We start from the raw sequence: 20703 nt of genomic DNA, 5'->3' as shown, positions 1-20703 counted from the left end.
CAGTTAAGGTCTCTGCCTGCATCCTGAACCATAGATTCCCCCTCTTCTCTGTATTAAAGATTGCGGTGAGGAGTGTTCCTCTCACTTCCAATCCACTCCTCCTTCCCCTTCCCTTCTTTCCGTTGGTTCCAAAGCCATGGAAACCGCTTCATCTCCGCTCTAGCTTGTGTGCTCCCTCCCTGGCATCCGGTCAGCTATAGGAAGCAGTGGGATAGCACCCCCATCTCGTCTTTGTTTTCAGCATTTCTCCTGCTAAACCAAAGGCTGTCTTGAAGGATGCCGTCCGTGCGCCACTCTCCTGTAGTAATTCTTCTCTTGCACGGGCCAGTTCTGTCTGGATTGCTGAGCCTCGGTTGCTCGTCATCACCCACGGCAGAGGCCGTGCAACTACTGGAGTGACTATGTCTAGGTCACGCCTCAGAGGGGACAGCCTCAGAAATACATCGTATCACCCATGGCAGATGCATTCCGCTGTTTACTTTCCTATTGCCGTAATAAACGCCCTAACTAAAGCATCTTAAGGGTAATGGGCATATTTTGTTTACAGTTTCAGAGAGATACCAGTCCCTCGTGGCTGTGGTCAGGAAGGGCTGTGGTCAGGAAGGACATGGTGCCCGAAGTAGGTGGGGAGGTGTGGGGCGGGGGTACCGTGGAACCAGGAGGAGCTGATCCAGAACTGGAGTGGTGTCCAACTCCATAAATCTTGTCTTGAGAGCCATAGGAGTAAGGACCACTCTTTCCCCTACCACAGGCCGGCATGTCCAAGGCTAACCAGAGGAGGTCCTGTAGTTCCAGCCAGGTTAATCTTCCTCTCTCCTTAAAAGGTCAGGCCCAGGAGCAGCTCCTTATGCAAATAACACGTTCCCAGCACCTTAGCCATAGCCCATGAAAGCCTCTACCCACTCTACAGAGGTTTAAATACCCTTTATTCTCCACAATTAAACAGGCTGCTCAATGAAGCCTACCTCCAAAGATGTCTGTTTCTCACAGCGTTCACTGGTTGCCTGAGGTCTCCCCCACTCCTGACTGTTCTTGCCTCCTGCTCCTCCAGATCCCCGGCCACAGAAGCAGAGTGAATGGGAAGTAGAGGCAGGCTATGAGGCTAAGTCCAGTCCCCAGTGACCCACTTCTTTCATGGTGAGGCACTGTCTCCTAAAGGTTCCACCACCTTCCCAAACAGTGTCACTATCTGAGGACTAATCCCTGTGAGTACATAGATTAGAGTATATAAGACACACCAGGACCATCTGCAGGGAGTCACATCAATTCTACTTGGGGTGATTCAAGGCTTATGTAGTTTTGGGGAATCAGCGGTAGAAATATCCAGGATGGGCAAAGGTCATTGGCTGAGGGCTTAGGGTACCAAAATGCCTCATTAGCATGGGGAAGCATTTCGGGAATCTCAGGTGCTAACAGAATCGTTTCTGATCAGGAGAAAGTAAGTTGAACCTGTAATCTAACTAAAGTTATATGACATTCTTCAGGCAGAGGTAATGGGGGAGAGAGGTCAGGGAAGGGGAAGCCCTGCCCACAAAGGGAGTCCTTCATTTTGTAGGCAGCCGAGCCCCAGAAGGCTGTCAACTGGTAAACTTCAACTTTAAGTAGTAAGGTGACAGGGGAGCATTCCACATCTAAATCACAATAGGTAACCAATTCTGTTGCAAAGCTTCCCCAGGGTGGTGTCTACCAACACATAGGTGGTGTCTCACCCCACATAGGGCACTCGTGATAAAAACAAATGATTCCACCCAGTGCTCCTTTGGTGAACCAATAAGTCTATAGGAGCACAGTTTACTTACGGATCATGGGAAACTCTTCAGTGGAACCGCCCGCAAGTTGCTCAGGGAAGCTCCAGGGACACAACTTTTATGCATCGGCACTCATGCTGGGGTGGGCTTTTCAGTGATGCAGCAGCTGTTTCAGAGTCACTCTCATGATGGTCCTAAGACACCAAGAGCCTCACTGGTAGGGGGTCATAGAGGTATGGAGTGGCCTCTTTCAGCCTGGGCCAGAGAGTAATGACGGAATATCTCACATGTCCCCCCAGCCCCGTCCCTCATGAGAAAGGGCAGGGGTGGGTGGTCCTGGATGGGGTGACATAGATCACAGATGGCAGAGTGTCCGTGTAGACAATAAACAGGACTCACACAAATGCCTGGGGTCAAGTATGGGGGACTCTGTTAAGGACAGCTACCCTCCCTGCCTTGGGGTCGGGAATAATTCCACTGTCTCTTCTCCTTCAGCTGAAAGCCACAGATGCAGACGAGGGCGAGTTTGGACGTGTCTGGTACCGCATCCTCCATGGTAAGTGGGCTGAGAGGGATGGCCGCTGCCCTTCGGAGACAGCACTTCCTTTAGGCTGAGCAGAGCAGAGGTTGAAGCACCACATACACAAGCTGCAGCTCAGAAGAATGTGGGTTCCTGATGGTTTACACTAAGTTGAGTATTTACACTGACGTTTACACTAAGCAAAGAACGGTTGGTCGGTCGGTTGGTCGGTCGGTTGGTCGGTCGGTATGCTGGCCTTGTACCTAAGGGCTCCACATGCTACAGTATTCTCAAAGCTGACAGAGAAGACCTTGGAAGTCAGGGCAGCCCCTGGAAGGTCATTGGCGATTCACTCTCCTGGGTCCTCCTAGAAACATGAGCCCTCTCTGAGCTGTTCACCACAGCCAGAGCATGAAACACCACTCACCAGGATCAGGAGTGCAGCCACCCTGCATGAACTCCAGGGACCAAGTATGGATAAGGGTGTCCCTGGAGAGAAATAAAGCCCATAGGTACCAACCCGGCCCAGTCAGGTCCACTGCATCACTCACCTACCAACAGTAGGGTTTGGGTCCAAGACCCCTTAGAAAAGCTTCCATTTCCCCAATAGAAATGGAGGTGTGGAGATAAGGGTTAGACCCCAGACTTCACATAAGGAAGAGGTAGGTGGGCTTCAGTTCCGTGACCCCCTCTATTAGGCCATTGTGGACTTGAACCAAATTCCCAAGTGAAGGGATGGTTTTCAGCTGGTAATACAAGTTAAAATCAAATGTATTTGAGGTACAGAATTATAAACTCTTTACGTTGGGGTAGATGATAGAATACTTTATCTACATTGCCAAATATGATAGACTAAATGTTATGTCTATCAGACCTTACAATTTACATAATTGTTTTAATTATGTTCAATGTGTATCTGAGAGAAAAGAACCTTTTTAATTGGACAAAAAGGAGGAAATGTAGCTGCTTGTATTCTAATGCTAATTTGTATCCCTCAAAAAACCATTTGCTTTTGGGACTCTGTCCCCAGTTGGTTCTCATTGGTAAATAAAAATGCCAACAGCCAATAGCTGAGGAGAACAGACAGAGCTGGGGTTTGAGATTTTTCCCAGACTTGGGACCAGGAACAAGAAGGAAAGGAGGAAATCCGCCATGCTAAGAAAGTGTGGAGGAGAGGAGAGACACCGAGCCTGTGAAGAGTGTAGGACAGAGAGGCATGGCTGCCACGTGCCAGAGCCGGGAGAGCCAAAGCACTGAGTCCAGGGCAGCCAAGGCAAAACGTAGAATGTAGTAAGTAGTAACTCAGAATTATTGGTGGGAGGTAGATTCTAGTAGTATGGAGGCTAGGCAGGTGCCCAGCTACTGTGCCGCTTAAGGCTTATTAAAATATAAAGGCTATGTATGTGTCTTTCACTCATAAGCCATCGAGGTGGGTAGCAATCCCGAACTGGGATTTGTTAATTAATAATTAATTCGACACCCAAGTCCTGTGGGCAGGACCAGCACACCATAGGTCCTGGAACTCACCGCCTTCTATCTCGTGGGCATCTTCCACCCAGTCCAGCCCATACATCTCTTGTGTCCCTCCACAGGTAACCATGGCAACAACTTCCGCCTCCACGTCAGCAGCGGGCTCCTGGTGCGAGGCCCAAGGCCCCTGGACAGGGAGCGAAACTCGTCCCATGTGCTGATGGCAGAAGCCTACAACCACGACCTGGGGCCCATGCGGAGCTCGGTCAGGGTGAGAGCATACATGGGGCCGGTGGGGCAGGTTCCGCACTGACTGATGAGCAGCGCAAGAAATTTGGTGAGGAGACCAAGGGCCTAAGCCAACCAGGGATCTTGGATTTGACCTTTTGTTCCACGCCACGGTTTCTTCAGCTGAGGAAGGGGATCCATGATACTCATGTCTGTCCTAAGGGAGGAAAGACCGCTCTATCCTTTATAGCCATCCGGTTCTCCGAAGTGCATCAAGGAACCTTCCCAGACACAGGCTTGCAGGAGTAGAGAGCACTGCTGTTTTGCAGACGAAGAAATAGAGTCATAGAGAAGTGTCCAAAGGCAGGACAGACTCGAGACTATGCATTTTGGGTCCAAGTCCAATGCTGTTTCTCTTGAAACCGTTCCGAGGATTCTCCCGCCCCGTTCCCAGCTGCCCTATCAAATGCGTTCTTCACACACGGCCTCACTAGGCAGCCGAAGCCAAAGAACCTTCTCTAATGGTCACACACACAGAGGTCTGCCGTTTACACACACCCCTCCTCAGCCTCTATACACAAGTAGCAGCCCATAGGCCTCTTGCCCCTAAAGCCACAGGAAGTGGGTCAGAGTCCAGAGGTCCCTATCCTAGAGGAAGGTGGGAATTCAGCTGGTAGAGATGGACCCAGGACTGAGTGTGGCTGAGTCAGCTGAACTTATCAGCCCATCACCACTGTTTTCTGAACTGGAAACACCGAGTAGGATCTACCTGGTCAGTGGTCGCACAAGTCACTCTGGGATACTTCCCCACATGTGAACGGTGGATGTCTCCAACCAGATTCCTGGCCCCGTGCACATCTGTCAGGGCTGAGTCAGCTCTGAATTCCAGCTCTTTGCTCTTATCCCTGTGGAGGTGGGAGAGAAGGTTGGCTCCTGACGAGCTACCCCCAGGCCCCACATCCCTTAAAGAGCAAATGAATACCTGTCCAAGTGGATACGGCAGAGAGATCGGGTCCCTTGGATCCTTAAGAGCATGTTGATTGACAGAGATGACAGGTATAAGCCAGGAAGTCACTACAGCAGGTTCCCTGTGTCACAGTCTCTTATTCACATGCTAATGAGCATGGTCAGCCCAGTATCTTCCCTCTGCAGACTCATGAGAGTAGCTGGTATCAGTGAGGTTCAGGCTGGACCCCTGGACTTCAAGTTTCCTAACCACAGCCCTCTCTGCGTCGTCCCCTCTCCTCCCCCACACACCTGTTTCTCAAGAGCCTGACACTGTGGCTGCTACATGCCATTTTTAGCCACCAACCTTGTTAAACCAAATTCTTTGAAACATCCCAGGGTGTAAAACAGATCAAAGGTAGACTGTGTGCTACTATGAGGTGGGGCACCCCACCTACAGCCTTGGGCCCCTTTATATGCTTCTGAAGACCCTGAAGAAAAAGAAATTGACCCAATTCTGAGGAAGGCCCTACATTACACCCATTTTACAGATGAGGAGACTGAGGCAGAAAGGAATCAACCAACTTGGTTAGGGTCCCATTAGGGGATGGGTAGAGCCAGGCTTCACCCCCAGGCAAATGGCTCAGACTATTCTTTTATTTCTACACTACATGATTCCTGGACCACAGTGCCCAAGAAGGCTTCTCAGAGCGCTGACAAGCACTACATCCCCGAAGAGTAACTTTTAAGAATTCAGGTGTTGTCCTCTGGCATGGACATTTGATGACCCCTACAGTTTACAGCTTCTAAGAGAGTGAGGAGAGCTGGGGCGCTTTCTGAGAGCAACGCGAGGCCTCTAGTTTTGCCACGCAAGCTGTAATTCTCACTTTAGGAGCTAGCAACAGACCCCACGAGGGCCAGGAAGTCAGGAGGGAAACTGTCCTGTGTGTGCACGTGTCCACATGCACAAGTGTATGCACAAGCGTATGCACACGCCTGCCTGCTTGTCTCTTTGGAGGGTCTGGCAACCCTGTGCACCCACTCCAGACTGGAAGCAGCCGGCTCCAAGGCACCTGACGGCGTCCTCCTGATTAGCAAGAGTTCAGCTGGCCTGTACTTCCTGTTCAGCTGTGTCTCTCAGGTTCACAAACCGCACCACCTCTCTTCCTATCTCTACTACTGAAGGCAGCCAGATGTATTGAAAGCCTGGCCACATTGTGGCCGAGCCACGCTGCTCCACCTCTCTCCTGTTCCTCTCACACAGCCAGACTGACAGTTTCTTCCCCACCGCCCCAGAAGGCAGGGTCATCAGAACAAGCAGACTCCGGAAAGGGAGGGCTTGCCGTTTTGAAAGATGGATAGTTCATTTCTGTTTACATAGAGTTCCCGAAATTCACCCACGCCAATTCCCCTCACCACCGCCACACCCAGGATCTTCTGCAACAAGTTGCAGGCGAAGCCAAATTTAGAAGATTCCCCAGTACAGCTGTGGTCTGAGGTGGACCCCGTTGTTTGCATAGTGGATTCTTCAAGTCTGGACATGGAAGGTGCTGTGGCAGGGCTGCGGAGCCTGGGGCAATGGAGTAGCGAGCCCTCCGTGGGCCTCCCTAGCCACCACATCCATCTTCTCCTCTGGCTTTGCTGGCTTTGCCACCCTGAGTCATCCAGTAAATTCCCTGTTAACCTAGAGGGGTGTGTGTGTGTGTGTGTGTGTGTGTGTGTGTGTGTGTGTGTGTGTATGTGTGTGTGTGTGTGTGTGTGTGTATGTGTGTGTATGTGTGTGTGTGTATGTGTGCTGAGATAACCCCAAAGGCAGCTATCAACATAGGCAAAGTGCCAAAGGCAGGTTCTCTGAGGCTGTCTTGCCCTCCTCCCCCTTTGACGACTGTGACCTGTGCTGACCACACTGGCTACCCCACGTCACTTCCTCCCTTCGCCATCCTGCTTCATGGTAGCGCTCCCCTCTCTGAAAGGCAGCCAGGAGAAGGCCTTGCTCGTCTTACACTGGGGCCAGCTCCTCCCCAGCATGGAGCCTGAGCATTGACAGATAGGGAGCCAGGAGATGCCAGCCCTCCATGTCCCTGTGAGAGATCTTAGGAACATTACTTCTCTTTTCTGGGGTTCTTTCCCCAATCTCTTAAAGGAGGCTCCAGAGCCTGGGATTTGTGGTAGCTTGTATGTATCTGCACTATGATCTCCCCTCCCTCTACTCTGGTCTTCCAGACAACAAGATTCAGGTCTGCAGTAAACTCCCTGGGTATTCCCAGATATGGGGAGAAGAGGAGGGGGCTCTCCTTGTTTGCAGACGATGCGGCTCTCCATAAACACCTCTTTTTTTAAATTTTCAATTCATTTTTGTTTTTTTAAAAGATTTATTTATTATATATAAGTACACTGTAGCTGTCTTCAGACACACCAGAAGAGAGCATCAGATCCCATTACAGATGGTCGAGAGTCACTATGTGGTTGCTAGGAATTGAACTCAGGACCTCTGAAAGAGCAGTCAATGCTTTAACCACTGAGCCATCTCTCCAGCTCCATTTTCATTATTTTTGACAGTAAGATTCACAATTCCAAAGGGCTGGAGTTTTTGACCATCATGGCAGGGAGCCTGGCAGCGGGCAGGCATAGCACTAGAACATTAGCTGAGAGCTTACATCTGATCAGAGAGAGAGACAGAGAGACAGAGAGACAGAGAGACAGAGAACGAACTAGAAGCCCACCCCCAGTAACACACCTCCTCCAACAAGGCCACACCTCCTAATCCTTCCCAAACAATTCCACCTACCAGGGACCAAGCATTCAAACATATGAGCCTATGGGGGATACTCTCATTCAAACCACCACACACATCGTGTAGCAAGCTCTTCCATGAGCCTGGCATATTTTGTCTTCCTAACCACCTCAGGAGCAGTGTGGCACGAACCATGAGTGGTATTACTATTTCATGCTGAAGAAACTTGACCACCTCAAAAGTGCCACTGGTAGTCATTGGTTCCTACAGGTCAGTGCAGAACCAAAAGGTGTCTGAACAGCAGCTGCAAGCCATGTCCTGTGTAAGGGGCCAGGACAGGTTCAGTGGGAGATAAGGTGGGACTAGGTCCTCCAGAGGGAGCAGAGGCCATACCCTGGGTTGCCAGTCTCCATGTTTCCTGTACTGAGCCCTGGCACGTCCTTGCAGGTGATCGTGTATGTGGAAGATGTCAACGATGAGGCCCCTGTGTTCACACAGCAGCAGTACAATCGCCTGGGCCTTCGAGAGACAGCAGGCATCGGCACCTCAGTCATCGTTGTCCGAGCCACCGACAGAGACACTGGTAAAGCAGGCAGGGGGAGCCAGGGATGCCATTTCTCAGAGTGACCCTCCTGTTGCCAGAGGCTCAATCATCCTTAGACCTTCCATGCAGCCAACACCCAGCCAGGCTCAGGAGGGGCTCCTTGGATGCTATTCACTCCATACAGATGCCCAGGCCCCAGAGGATTAGTCAGGGAAGTTATCCAACCTCTGATGGCCAGAAGAGAGTGGAAATGTTTGCACACCCAGATTAGTCACCTCAGGACCTGGCAGCACAATGCTAGCCTTCTGCAAGGTCCCAGAAAGGGCTGGGGAAAAGTAATGAAACCATGTCATAAAGCTAGCCTAGACCTAAGCCTCTATTCAGCTGCCACCTTCTACTGCACAGGGGACTCACAGAGCTTGGTACTTGCAAGCCTCCTCACAACCCATCCCTCCCGTAGGGAGGTGATAGGCTTGGAAGGCAGCCCCAACCTGGCAGGGATCCTCACAGCCACAGTGATCAGTGAAGGGGGTAGGATTCCAGGAGGTCACAGCCTTTTCTACTGAGCCTGTGCCCGGTTAGGAGAGAGCTCTTCCCTACCACACTGTAGGAGGATTATTGTAATAAATCCAGACTCGGGGTTACTACCCGCTTCGATGGTTTATGTTCCCAGATGAAAGACACACAGCCTTTATATGTTAATAAGCCAGCACAGTAGCTGGACAGTTACCTACCCTCCATGCTGTTAGAATCCACTTTCCTACCGATAACCCCGATTTACCACTTACTAATTTCTGTGTTCTGTCTGGGCTGCTGTTGATCCAATGGGCCACGTTCTCTTGGCCTCCTCCCTCCTGCTCATTCCCCTTCTGCCATGGCGGCTCTCCCACCTATGTGATCCTTCCATGACACCGTCTGTCTCCCTCTTCTTCCTCGTCCATGCTGGGATTTATTCAAATATTCCTACTACACCACACTACTCTCAAAGAGACTCCCAGACTCTTTGACCTCTGCTGCCCTGGCTGCAGCCCAAGCCTCTTGTCAGCTACCCAGATAGTCCCCATGTGCCCTCAGCATCAGAGATTACTACCTACCTCCCATGATGTGACCGAGACATAGATTTTAGGATTCGTAGCTGGTTCATTCTCTAAATGGCCTGTCAGCACAGGGTTGGGGCAGTGTGTATTGCCAAGGCCTCCTGTGGCATAGGTAACCCTTTGAAAGGCTGGTGAAGGTCGTGGATCCCTTCGCCAAGCCAAGTGGGTCTGTGACTGTCTCCTTTCCTACCTTCCCAACCTGCCTGCCTCATGTTTGAGCAGTGGTATTTAGAGGAATGGCCCTGAGATTCTCTTCCACCAGGACCTGAACAAAGGCTTGGCAGCTCTGAGAGCCCTAGATATTCTAGGTTAAATCACCATCACAAGGTACCTGCTTATCCAAGTAGCCAAGACAGGTGTTCACACGTAAATTTTGAGGCTCCAGGAGAAGAACCAGCTCCCCTCTGCCGGATATCAAGCTCCAGAGTGGGTTCGTGGTGTTCTGGGGCCTTGCCACCCACCTTGACCTCTGCTACATCTTTTGGGGATAGTGTATGCTTGGGGTGGGAGGAGGGAACAGCCAAGGCCTCTCAGGAGCAGCCCCAGGTATAAAGCACTGAAGAAGCCACAGGACATCCCCACCTCCACATGGGATTACATAGTTTGCGTCCTCTCGAAGGGGACGGTGGCCTGGTGAACTACCGCATCCTGTCGGGCGCAGAGGGCAAGTTTGAGATTGACGAGAGCACAGGGCTCATCGTGACGGTTGACTATCTGGACTACGAGACCAAGACCAGCTATCTGATGAACGTGTCAGCCACAGACGGTGCACCCCCCTTCAACCAGGGCTTCTGCAGCGTCTACGTGACACTTCTCAACGAGCTGGATGAGGCTGTTCAGTTCTCCAATGCCTCCTATGAGGCAGTCATCATGGAGAATCTGGCTCTGGGGACCGAGATCGTGCGGGTGCAAGCCTATTCCATTGATAACCTCAATCAAATCACCTACCGCTTTGACGCCTATACCAGCGCCCAGGCCAAAGCCCTCTTCAAGATAGATGCCATCACGGTAAGGGGCTCTCCCAACGTAGCATGTATTCACTGAGCTCCTTCCTGATGTACAGTATCCCTTAAGATAAATGTCCTTCTGGTGTTACACTGAAAGCCAGCCAGTCTGGTGTCCTTGGTATCAGACGATGGAAGTTATAATAGGAAAAGCCAAACATTTTCCTGTTGTAGTAACAAATTAATACAAATCGACCCAGTGGTGGTGGCGGCGGCGGCCGCACACACTCCTCACTGCATGTCCCAATATTCTGTGTTCCCAAATGAAACACACACACACACACACACGAACCTTCTATTTTATTATATTTTTTTATTGCCTTAAACAGCTCAATGGCTTGGCACTTCCAAACCTCCATGTCGCTAGCACATTCCCCTCTGATATTCCTGAATTATTACTTTCTTAAACCTGTCTTGTCCACCCCGGACCCAGGCCTACAGCCCTCCGGGGGCCATGGTCCCTGACTCCTACATGTTGGCTGTCTCTCTGTCCTACACTTCTCACGCCTGGTTTTTCTCCTTGCTTCGCCTCTGTCTCCCTGCCCAGCCATTGGCCACTGGCAACTTAAATTTACCAGTCAACGCCAACTTGGGGTAGGGACATGGCATCTCTCATGCAGATTCTCGTGCAATTTTGGGAACCCAATTAACATAATACAAGCATTTGACCAGATCTACATGTAACACTTTCTAAATTCACACTGCCGTAGGCTGCTTCTCTAGTTCTTGCTGTCCACTGGGAGAGTTGGGTCAAGTCTGAATGGCTCCGTGGGTGGGATCTGTAGGGTCAGGAATGGCCTCTAGTCTGCCCTGCCTCAGGTCTCGAGCTGGTTACTGTGTTTCCGATAAGCCTGCAGTAAGAGTTCCAGGGCCTCTCCTGAGCTTCGGGTAGCTGGTTTCCGCCGCTTCAGAAACACTTTGCTTGCTTACTGTGACCAATTCCGAGGCTACCTCAAACGATTCAGATGAGAAGATGAAGACATTCGTGAGGCAAACTCGGGTGCTTCCACACCCCCTCCACACAACCCAGTCCCCTCAGGAACATCTGTAATCCCGGTTCTCAGGAGGCTGAGGCAGGAGGATCTAGATTTTCTGATCAGCCTAGGCTACATGCCAAGACCTTGTCTCTAAAAAATAAAATAAAATAAAATAAAGTGACCTCCATATAGTCATTGTTAGTCCAGATGTTCTCCCAACCACACAGGTCGGGGGGTTTTATGGAGGCTCCAGCATGAAGACACGGTCTGTTATAATCAGTCTACTTTCCTTTTCTATTACCAGGAAATTCTAAGGAATCGTGTATTCTGTCATATTTTCTAGCCTACCATTATTCAAGTTATCTTATTTCCCTTTTGACTTTGTTAGGAAACTCAGATCTAGCTTTTAACCCATCTCTTCAGAAGCTAGGCATCTGGAACAGCCACTCCTTACCCACCCTCCCTCGATTTAGTGGGTCTTCCTCTAGAATCCCTTCTTTGATGATAGTCAAGGTAGAAATCCCTGCTGGCCAATCTGACCGAAAGGCAGCATTTGACAGCCGAGACAAACCACAGTGCAGAAGGCGGTATTGGCGACCCCCCAGGCTTCCTGGAAGACAGTCCTGCTGTGCACAGACTTCCAGCAGAGTCAGGCCAGCCACCACCACATGCAGATCCTACCTTTTGAGCCAAGTAGTGTGGATCTGATATGATGGCCTGCCCGTGTGCTGCTTGCCCTGGCCAAGGTGGATGAGAGTCATTCAAAATGCCTGCAGAGGACCAGGCCTTGTCCCTTCGGAGACTGGGAACCCGGGCAGACCAAGAGCTCTTGGGCTGGGAACAGAAGTGAGCATAAAAGCTTTGAGTCAGAGCACCCAGAAAAGATGTGGGAACACTGTCCTGGTGTGGGGGGAGGTGGTGGGTACCCCTGGGAGGACAGGCTTGAGGAAGGTAGGAGACCCATCAGAAGAGATGGCTGGAGTCAGGATGGGACATAAGAGCAATGGGATTTCCGCCTGTAGACTCGTTGGAAAGTTGTGTCAGGATGACGGAGTGGCGGTGGCTGGCAGAGTGGGGTGGGAGGGATGGTGTGCTCCAACCGGAGCACAGAACTGCTGCCTGGTGATGCTTGATGTCCTCCACCCCCACCCCCACAGGGCGTGATCACAGTCAAAGGCTTGGTCGACAGGGAGAAGGGCGACTTCTACACATTGACGGTCGTGGCAGATGATGGTGGCCCCAAGGTGGACTCTACTGTGGTAAGTGGGTCCTGGGTGGCAGCCCCTCCCACACCCAGTACTCCTCAGCACCTGACCCACGGCTGAGGCAAGGGCAGTCTTGGGACCACCATGTGGCCGGATACCTGGGCTAAGACCTCATGGGCAGCGGACAGAAAGTACCAGGCTGGCCAGTAACCCTCTTTATCTGCTCTCTCTCCCTTCCTGCTCCTGCTCCTGCTCCTGCGGTGCTTACAGAAGGTAAGTTAGCCCATGAACTGCCTTATACCACCGGTGGTGTACAGACTTTCCCTGGAGATAGGGCCCACGGGGCAGAGGGCTGTCAAGATGGCTCAGAGAAGAAAGGTGGTTGCAACCAAGCCTGATGACGTGAGTTTGGTCCCTGGGACCTACAGGATAGAAGGAGAGAACCGACTCTAAGTCATCCTATGACTTCCACAAGACGCCACATACTGCTTTGGTGCTTACCTCTCCACATTCACCCAACCACACCAACACACACTGAACCAATCAACGTTGTAAAAAGAAAGAGGGGAGACACGTAACCATATACAGCAGGCCTTCCTCTCAGATCCTGAAGAACCTCTGTAGCCCATCCACTGTCCTCTCCCAATCTTTGTCCTCTGCTGCCTGTCTAGTTCCTAAGGAATCATGAGAGGGAAGTGTGGTAACAAACAAAACCAAACAAAATGCCTGGAAGACACCCAGGAAGAGACCTGAGGGCTCCTCTGTGGCTGTGTGACAAAGCAAAGCTGCTTAACTTCTCTATGCTTCTCTTCCCTCCTTAAAGGGAGAATCCTGCCAGCAACCGTGCCCTCCTCAGAAGGGGTGGCAGATCTCAGGAAGAGACATGTTCTTTCATGTCTGGACCAGAGCCCAGGGAGTCCCTGGGTTGGTAGCTGTGTCCACAGGGAGAGCCTCATTACCAGGACTGTGTGTTGAGCAATGTCAGGAGTGTCAGACAGAGCCCCGGAAGGGCCAGGCCTGAAGTGGAGTTCAGCGGGTTGGGGGTGAGGCGGGACAGAGATAGGGGGTGTGAATGGGGCTTTGACCCACATACATCTGGCTCTCTTCAACTCCTGGGGCAGCAGGCAGGTACCCCATGTCCTAAATCTCCCAGTGCGATACTTAGAGGGTATAGGTAGGGGCTGTAAAGCAGACCTTAGCATCTTCTCAGTATCGTGGGCGCAGCTGCCCTTCAGCCCTCAGTGGCTGCCGGGTATCCCATGGTGCCATTCTGGCATCCGGGCAACCCTCGTGCTGATGTGGATGGCAAGAACTTCAGACTCTCTTTCCCACTCAGCTGTCTGCTCTCTTCCAAGAAGCAAGACCTGTTCTCATGCCCCAGATACACAGCCCAGTTGGCCCCTGGCTGTTTTGAGATGCTAGGGTGTACGTACAGAAAGCCTTTAAAGGTGGTACAATTTCCTCTCGGAGGCCAGGAGCCAAACCACAGCTCACCTCCACCTGACTCCTTCCTGCCTCGGCAATGGGGAGGAGGGGTGAAGGGGGAAAGGCCGGAAGGAAGTCAGCTATAGGAGCTCCTGAGCTGCCTACTTGGGTACTGGGGGGATGGGCAGGAAGGCGAGGTTCTGAGACTGGGAGCTAGAGGTGTCCTCTCCTCACCTACCAAAGCTGGCTCCCCCACACCCCCATCACCAGCACTGAGTAGCAGCCACAGCACGGCTGTTGACTAACTGTGCTATTGACCAACAGCCTGTGCTGGCTGGGCTCCTGATGCAGCAGAAACCCAAAGCAGATTTAACCCAGCCTGCACAGCGTGAACTAGGTGGGGAGGGGACCCTATCACAGCATCACTTCGACATAGTGTGTGCTTGTAAAATGTCAGGGAACGCTGGGGTGGGCTTGCCTAAGGGCACTCAAACTGAGCAGGGGTTATTGCAGCCAACAAGGGTTTTCTGACGCAGGGAACAGGGTGCACATAGGCCCTGTGAGGACCCTGACTGGGCAAGAATTTGAAGGGCCAGTCACGCGTGCACACACGGCGGCTCCCTGTGCCTGGTTTTGCTCTGAGCATGGGGTGCTGGCCATCACTCTCTCCATCTCCCTAGCGACTTGCTTGCTTAGCAGACTCACACTACTCCCTGGTGGCCAAGTGCAGGCTTCCTGGGAAAGGCCGAGTGTCCATCAGACAGGAAGAGGAGGGACAGTGGAGATTACTGTACATCACCTGTACCTGTGCTTGCTCATTTCCTACTTCCTACATGCAGTTCGGGGCATCTTCTTGCCTTAGAAGTTTTCCGCTGAGAAAATGGAAAACCAGAGAGGTCGAGTAACTTGTGCAAAGTCACACAGCCAGCAGTGGAGGAGTTGACCCACCCCCTGGCTTCTGACAGCAGCCTGATGCCTGAGGGGCGGGCATGGACTGAAACCAGGAAAGGCAGCCTGGTTCAGGTGGGGGTGGGACTCGGTGACTTTCTTCTGTACATTGGAAAGGGTCCAACAGAGGACCATGAGCTCTGTGCATACCAAAGGCAGTCAGCTATGGGATCCAGAAATCACAGCCCTAAAAAGAATGGTGAGGACTGGCCTGGGGTGGGTGGAGCAGCTTGAAGTGGTTCTTAAAACCCAGGCTACCTCCCAACCTGTGCCTGGCAGTGAACGTAGCTGTCTGTGTCTGTAGTCTCTGTGGCCTGTGATCTTCCTAGGACTAGTGGTTACACCCACAGTGACCCTTCTCTCTTCCTGTTCCTGTTGGCCTTCTCCACCCGAGATCCAGACCTTGGACCTGAAAGAAAATGCAATTTTCACAGAGTTTCTTTCCCCACTGGGTCACACAGTAGCCAACTTTCTCTTCATTGCAGAACTGTGGGTGAGAAGGCCGGAATCTGGCCAGCAGCTGTGTCTCAAACAGCCTACCCAGGATTTTCATTCCTGTGATTCACTGGCTTATTTCAAATAAGACTCTGAACTCCTCAATCTTCCTGAAAAACAGGAAGTGATGCCAGCTAGTGCCAGGGGGATATTCCAGCCCTTCATTCCCATGAGCTGGAACCCAGCCGTCTCACCCTGTCCCACCTCAGTCTTCACTGGCCCCTCTCTTTGCTGATCTGGCCCTGTGATAAGTGCACACACACACACACACACACACACACACACACACAGATGGGCGGACGGACGGACGGATATTGCTCAGAGAAGCTGGGATGAGTCTTAGGGCTTAGAGGTTTGTTCAAGGCCCCTACTGACCTCATGGTCTAAGGATATCTTGGGGAAAGAGGCAGGAGGTGGCTGAGTGTGTCTGCCCCCAGGTCTACGTCACTGTTCTGGATGAAAATGATAACAGCCCACGCTTTGACTTCACCTCTGATTCGGCCATCAGTGTGCCTGAGGACTGCCCTGTAGGCCAACGAGTAGCCACTGTCAAGGCCCGGGACCCTGATGCTGGCAGCAACGGTCAGGTAGGCATCAAGCCAGGTTGACCCAGGTTGTAGGGCGTTTCATATTCCTCAGAGGCCATCTGAGCCAGCAAGCTTCTTGTCAGCAAGCAGGAGTGGGCATTTACACGGTGAGATTCATCATGGGCATGGAGGCAAAGCAGCCCCATGAATCTGATCCCTGAACCCTCTCTTTCCACAGGTGGTCTTCTCCCTGGCCTCCGGTAACATTGCTGGGGCCTTTGAGATTATCACCAGCAATGACTCCATTGGTGAAGTGTTTGTGGCTAAGCCCCTGGACAGGGAGGAACTGGACCACTACATCCTCAAGGTGAGTACCCACTGGCACCACCTGGACTACTCATGGCCATTCAGGAGGGAGCCCACCTCACAGAATACCCTGGTGGTCAGTTTCTTTGCTGTCACCAAGTGATATATGGCATGTGAAGGATAAACACAGTAAGGCTGATGGGGAGTAGGTGACCTGGGACAGGGTTCTGTTCCCAGCAGAAGCATCTGAAGTGCCTATGCCTGTCTTAAGAGTCAGAAGAGCCAGGCATGGTGGTATGTGTACATGCCTATAATTCAGAGACTCAGGAGGTAGGCTGAGGCTGAGGTTCAGGGTCATTTTCAACTATATCTTAAATTTGAGACCACCCTGAGCTACATGAGACCCTCTCTCAAAAAGTAAATAAATAAAACAACAAACAGCCAGTAGAATGCCTAGTGGAGCTTGTGAGACACTGATCCTGTCAGGAACACAGCAGGACCTTGGGCAAATCGTTTCTTCTGTCTGGGCCTCAGTTTCCCCATATATACAATGGCTAACCCCACCTGGCCTGCTTCTGCTGCAGAGTGAAGCTGCACACTGACAGCAGTGGCTGCTGAGGTCCTGGGCCTGGCCTACACACCATGAGCTTCCAAGCAGCCCATACTACTCTGCAGAGGCCGAGAGCCTAGAGGCCACCAAGGCAACACTGAGCTCCACAAACCGGCTCAGTGTGTCGTCATGACTCCAGAGGGTTGCAAAGGAATATTCAGAACCTCTCTCTGCTTACCAGAGACCCAAAGGCTTGAATCGTATCTCGGACCCAAGGTCAAGGTGAAGGAAGGACTGATACAGGCAGGCTAGGAAAATGATGAGTTTACACACTGAAGTCAAGAGAATCTGTCAAGACTTAGACAAGGATTGTCTATAGCACGGGCCGAAGGGGAGAGCTTGGTGGCGGACACAGGACCAAGATGGATTAGTGAGTCTCTTGGCTCTCCAAGGTTCTCCCTATCAAGGGGACAGCCTCTGGACGCCATAATTCATCCTGATGGCAAACTTTCTCCTTCTCCTCCTTCTCTTACTCCCTCTCCTCCTCCCCCTCCTCTCCTTCCTCCTCCTCCTCTCCTCCTCCCAGATTGTAGCTTCTGACCGTGGCACTCCTCCACGGAAGAAAGACCACATCTTACAGGTGACCATTCTGGATGTCAATGACAACCCTCCAGTGATTGAGAGCCCCTTTGGGTACAACGTCAGTGTGAATGAGGTAAATAGTCCAGATGGCCAGCAGTTGACCACCCAGAGTGGACCATGGACAGAAGCTGACCATGAGAAAACCATTCAGATGTCTTCCTGGCCCCACCGGTCCCCTCAGTCCTCAGAATCGAGATCCTGAATAGATACAGCCCCAGTACCCAGCCTGGTAGTCTATTTCTGTGGTTAAAAACAGAGACCCTGGGACACCTTTTTTTTTAAAACACACGTTATTTGTAACCTGTCGCTAAGGCTGGGCAACTTCACAAAATCTTTTTCTGAGCCTTGCCAGGGCATAGTGTCAGGGGCTGCTTATGAAGGCAGGTGTTTCAAGGTGAAGCCCTGCTCTCAAGGGAGATCCCCACAATCGCTTCTGATTGGCAGTGTGGGTGTGCATGTATCCTTCTCCTGCACCTGAAGTTTTCGTATGTGAGCGTGAGCATCCCATCTGAGCTCACAGGTTTGCATCAGAATCAAGGGACTCCCACAGAACCTGTTGTATAGGAAATATCCAAAGCGCATTGTCTACCAACATCCGGGGCACCAGGAGCAGGGGTAGGATTTTCCCTGACTGTGGGCCTGGGATAACTGCTTCCCGCTTTCCTTCTAGAATGTGGGTGGAGGCACCTCAGTAGTCCAGGTGAGAGCCACCGACCGTGACATCGGGATCAACAGCGTCCTGTCCTATTATATCACGGAGGGCAATGAGGACATGACTTTCCGTATGGACCGCATCAGCGGTGAGATTGCTACACGGCCTGCTCCACCCGACCGTGAGCGCCAGAACTTCTACCACCTGGTGGTCACTGTGGAAGACGAGGGCACCCCCACACTATCGGTGAGCAATGGTGGTGGGTGGGACAGCTCTGCCTCCTGTGTGTGGGAAGCCTCCTGTGGGCTGAAGCTCCTCATAGCCCTCAAACCATTGATACTTCCTAGGTTGCATGCCTTAAGTTCACAGGCCAAGAGCCTCACAGGGCAGGTATGTGCCAAGCAGGGAACTGGTGACACTGTTCTGAGTCTCTCTGAATATCCTGTGGTCTCTCTAACTGATGCTGTCATCTGAGCCTTGGACAAGGAGTAGGTAAAGCGGGACTTATAACCAAACTCTGCACTCCAGGGCCACACTCAACCATAAAGCAATGCGGTCCTCTGGCCCTCTCCCTGAACCATGTTGGCACGACACTGTCACAACACTGGGGGTAGGAGGGGCTGATGACTGTAGTCCTGTGTGGGTATGCATGTATCCCATGTACACATGGTGAACACAGCCATATCCCATGGTTGTGTGATGCCCATGGTTATGCGAGCTGGGGAAGGAGGTGTGGCTTGCCAGACCGGGTAGAGCCAGTGCAAGCAAAGAGGAGTGGTCTATGATTTGGAACCTTGAAAGCTGGCCAATCAGAACCTGCCAGAACCTCACCTTTGATGCCCATAAAAGGTAGGCAAGATGGTATTTGGGGAATTGGATTAGCTCAGGTTGGCACACGGGCTTGGTAACCAGGGAAGATGGGAGAATCACATTTGTATCTATCGCAACAGCTCCACAGTAAGGCAGATTAAACCCAGCATGGTGTGAAGCAAGGCTTTGATCTGCAAGCAGGTGATGTAGACTGAGCTCCGCCAGCCAGTTATGGTCTCATCTGGGGCTCCCGTCCTGTACACCGCTGCTGTCATGTCAGCTGGGCAGGCTGCCCTTCTGGCAATTGGCTGGCATCCATCCAAGTTGATAGGGACCGCTCCTCCAACTAGCAAGCCTATGCCTGCCTCTTCACAAGATGCGAGAAGGGAGAGTGCATGAGATACACACAAGGCCCAGTGGTGGCCAGGCTTGGGCTAGCACAGGGTCTCTTCTGTGCCTTTCTCTTGGCCAAAGCAAGTCATAAGCCATTCTCAATAGGGTGTACCCTCAATGAAGGTAAAGATTGGATACATTTCTGCTTAGTTGCTCTCTGCCCTCAAGGGATGTCTTTTAGAGATCAACTGTGTCAGTGGCCCTACAGGATGAGCAGGTCCAGGCTGGCATTCATCTGGAGAAATGCTGACAAAGGGGTAGGAACTGGGCCGACAATCCCAGGAATGTACATCACATTTTGAAATGGGAAACAAGACCCCCGCTGCCCTGCCTCCTAACGAGCTCCCTCATTCCCAGGGCAACTCAGTGTCTTTGCGAGCTCAGCCAGCAGGCTAATTAGGACATGGGCAACTGAATGGAGGTGGGGAGGCAGTTGGATTTTTTTGTGATGACGTGGAAGGATGAAGTTTTAATCATCTTCAGAGAGATACTTGGCTACATGTAGCTAGAGTCCTAAGTCAGCTCGCATTCTTTCAAGTACACTCTCCATAATTACAAAGATTGACTTTGTGCTCAGTAACAGTTGCTGCTTCTTGGACTTCTTAGTTTCAAAAAAAGCTGACACTAAGTAGAAGAAAAACAGAAGGAAAAAAAAAAAAAACAAAGTGGGAAAATCCATTCTTTGGAGTGTCCTTGTTTCTCAGCATAGAAGAGCTCTGTTATTTTCTTTTCTTTTTGAGATGTTTTCATGTAACCTCCGCTGCTCTAAGCTTACTCTGTAGCTGAGAATGACCTTGAAGGTCTGATCCTCCACCCTCCACTTCCAAAAGCTGGGTTTGTAAGTTCTATGGCCATGCCTGGTTTACACAGTACTGGGATTGAACCCAGGACTTGTGAGTACAGAAATGCTATGGGGGGAACTCCAACAACTGAGCCATATCCCCAGCTCTGTGACTTGAAATCACTAGTGTCACACAGTAAAGAACTGGATTGACCTGAGAGACAAGCTCAGAGCGCTTCACTTCCACCTGGAGATGAGGCACTGTTCCTGCCTCTGCTGGTCAGTCCGGTGGACTAGTCAAGTACAGTCATGATATGGTTTGAGCATCAGCCCACACAGAGGCAAGAGGTGGGTCTCAGGCTGCAGCCCAGCTCCAGGCAGTGTTCAGCCTCTAACTGTGCACCCTCCTTAGCTGTTTTCACTAGCAGAGCTATCCACCCTTTTAGCCAACAGCAGCGAGACCATTACCATAGGCTAGGAAACCATAGACAGACAGTCCCAGGCCTGTAGGAAAAAGACATAGGATAAAATTGATCCTCTGTGCTTGATGTGACCCAGTGCTGGGAGCTCAGAGCCAGGGACAAGGAAGGATTTCTGGGCTGTATCATTACTGAGATGCATTATATATTTACTGTTTGTCTCTTCTGTGGGTAGAGGGGCATGTGTGTGGACACATGTGTGTACCGTCACAGAATGCTCCTG

At 51.5% G+C, this 20703-nt stretch overlaps 1 protein-coding gene and 1 long non-coding RNA gene across 4 annotated transcripts in view; one reads left to right on the top strand and one right to left on the bottom strand.

The window, feature by feature from the left end:
- Positions 1–20703, top strand: part of Cdh23 (cadherin-related 23) — a 382621-nt gene that overhangs the window by 293900 nt on the left and 68018 nt on the right. Inside the window, exons 28-37 of one of the 2 annotated variants that reach the window (XM_087596750.1) lie at positions 2244–2304; positions 3861–4009; positions 8093–8228; positions 9906–10294; positions 12425–12526; positions 12661–12663; positions 15778–15927; positions 16106–16234; positions 17310–17438; positions 18036–18263. In XM_087596750.1, the coding sequence (XP_087452876.1) occupies positions 2244–2304; positions 3861–4009; positions 8093–8228; positions 9906–10294; positions 12425–12526; positions 12661–12663; positions 15778–15927; positions 16106–16234; positions 17310–17438; positions 18036–18263 (1476 nt within the window). 2 annotated transcript variants of the gene reach the window in all.
- LOC134483915 (uncharacterized) lies at positions 910–5232 on the bottom strand. Of its 2 annotated transcripts, none has more exons than XR_015645837.1 (3): positions 4949–5232; positions 3796–4871; positions 910–2757 (listed from the first exon to the last, which is right to left on the bottom strand). It is a non-coding gene; the product is annotated as an uncharacterized LOC134483915 (long non-coding RNA). The 2 variants fall into 2 exon arrangements; XR_015645838.1 differs by having other exon boundaries at positions 910–2635; positions 4949–5143.

Source organism: Rattus norvegicus, chromosome 20 (genome assembly GCF_021556685.1).
Source record: "Rattus norvegicus strain SHRSP/BbbUtx chromosome 20, alternate assembly SHRSP_T2T, whole genome shotgun sequence".
NCBI classification, from domain to species: Eukaryota; Metazoa; Chordata; class Mammalia; order Rodentia; family Muridae; genus Rattus; species Rattus norvegicus.
This window is presented reverse-complemented; position numbering and strand designations above follow the sequence as displayed.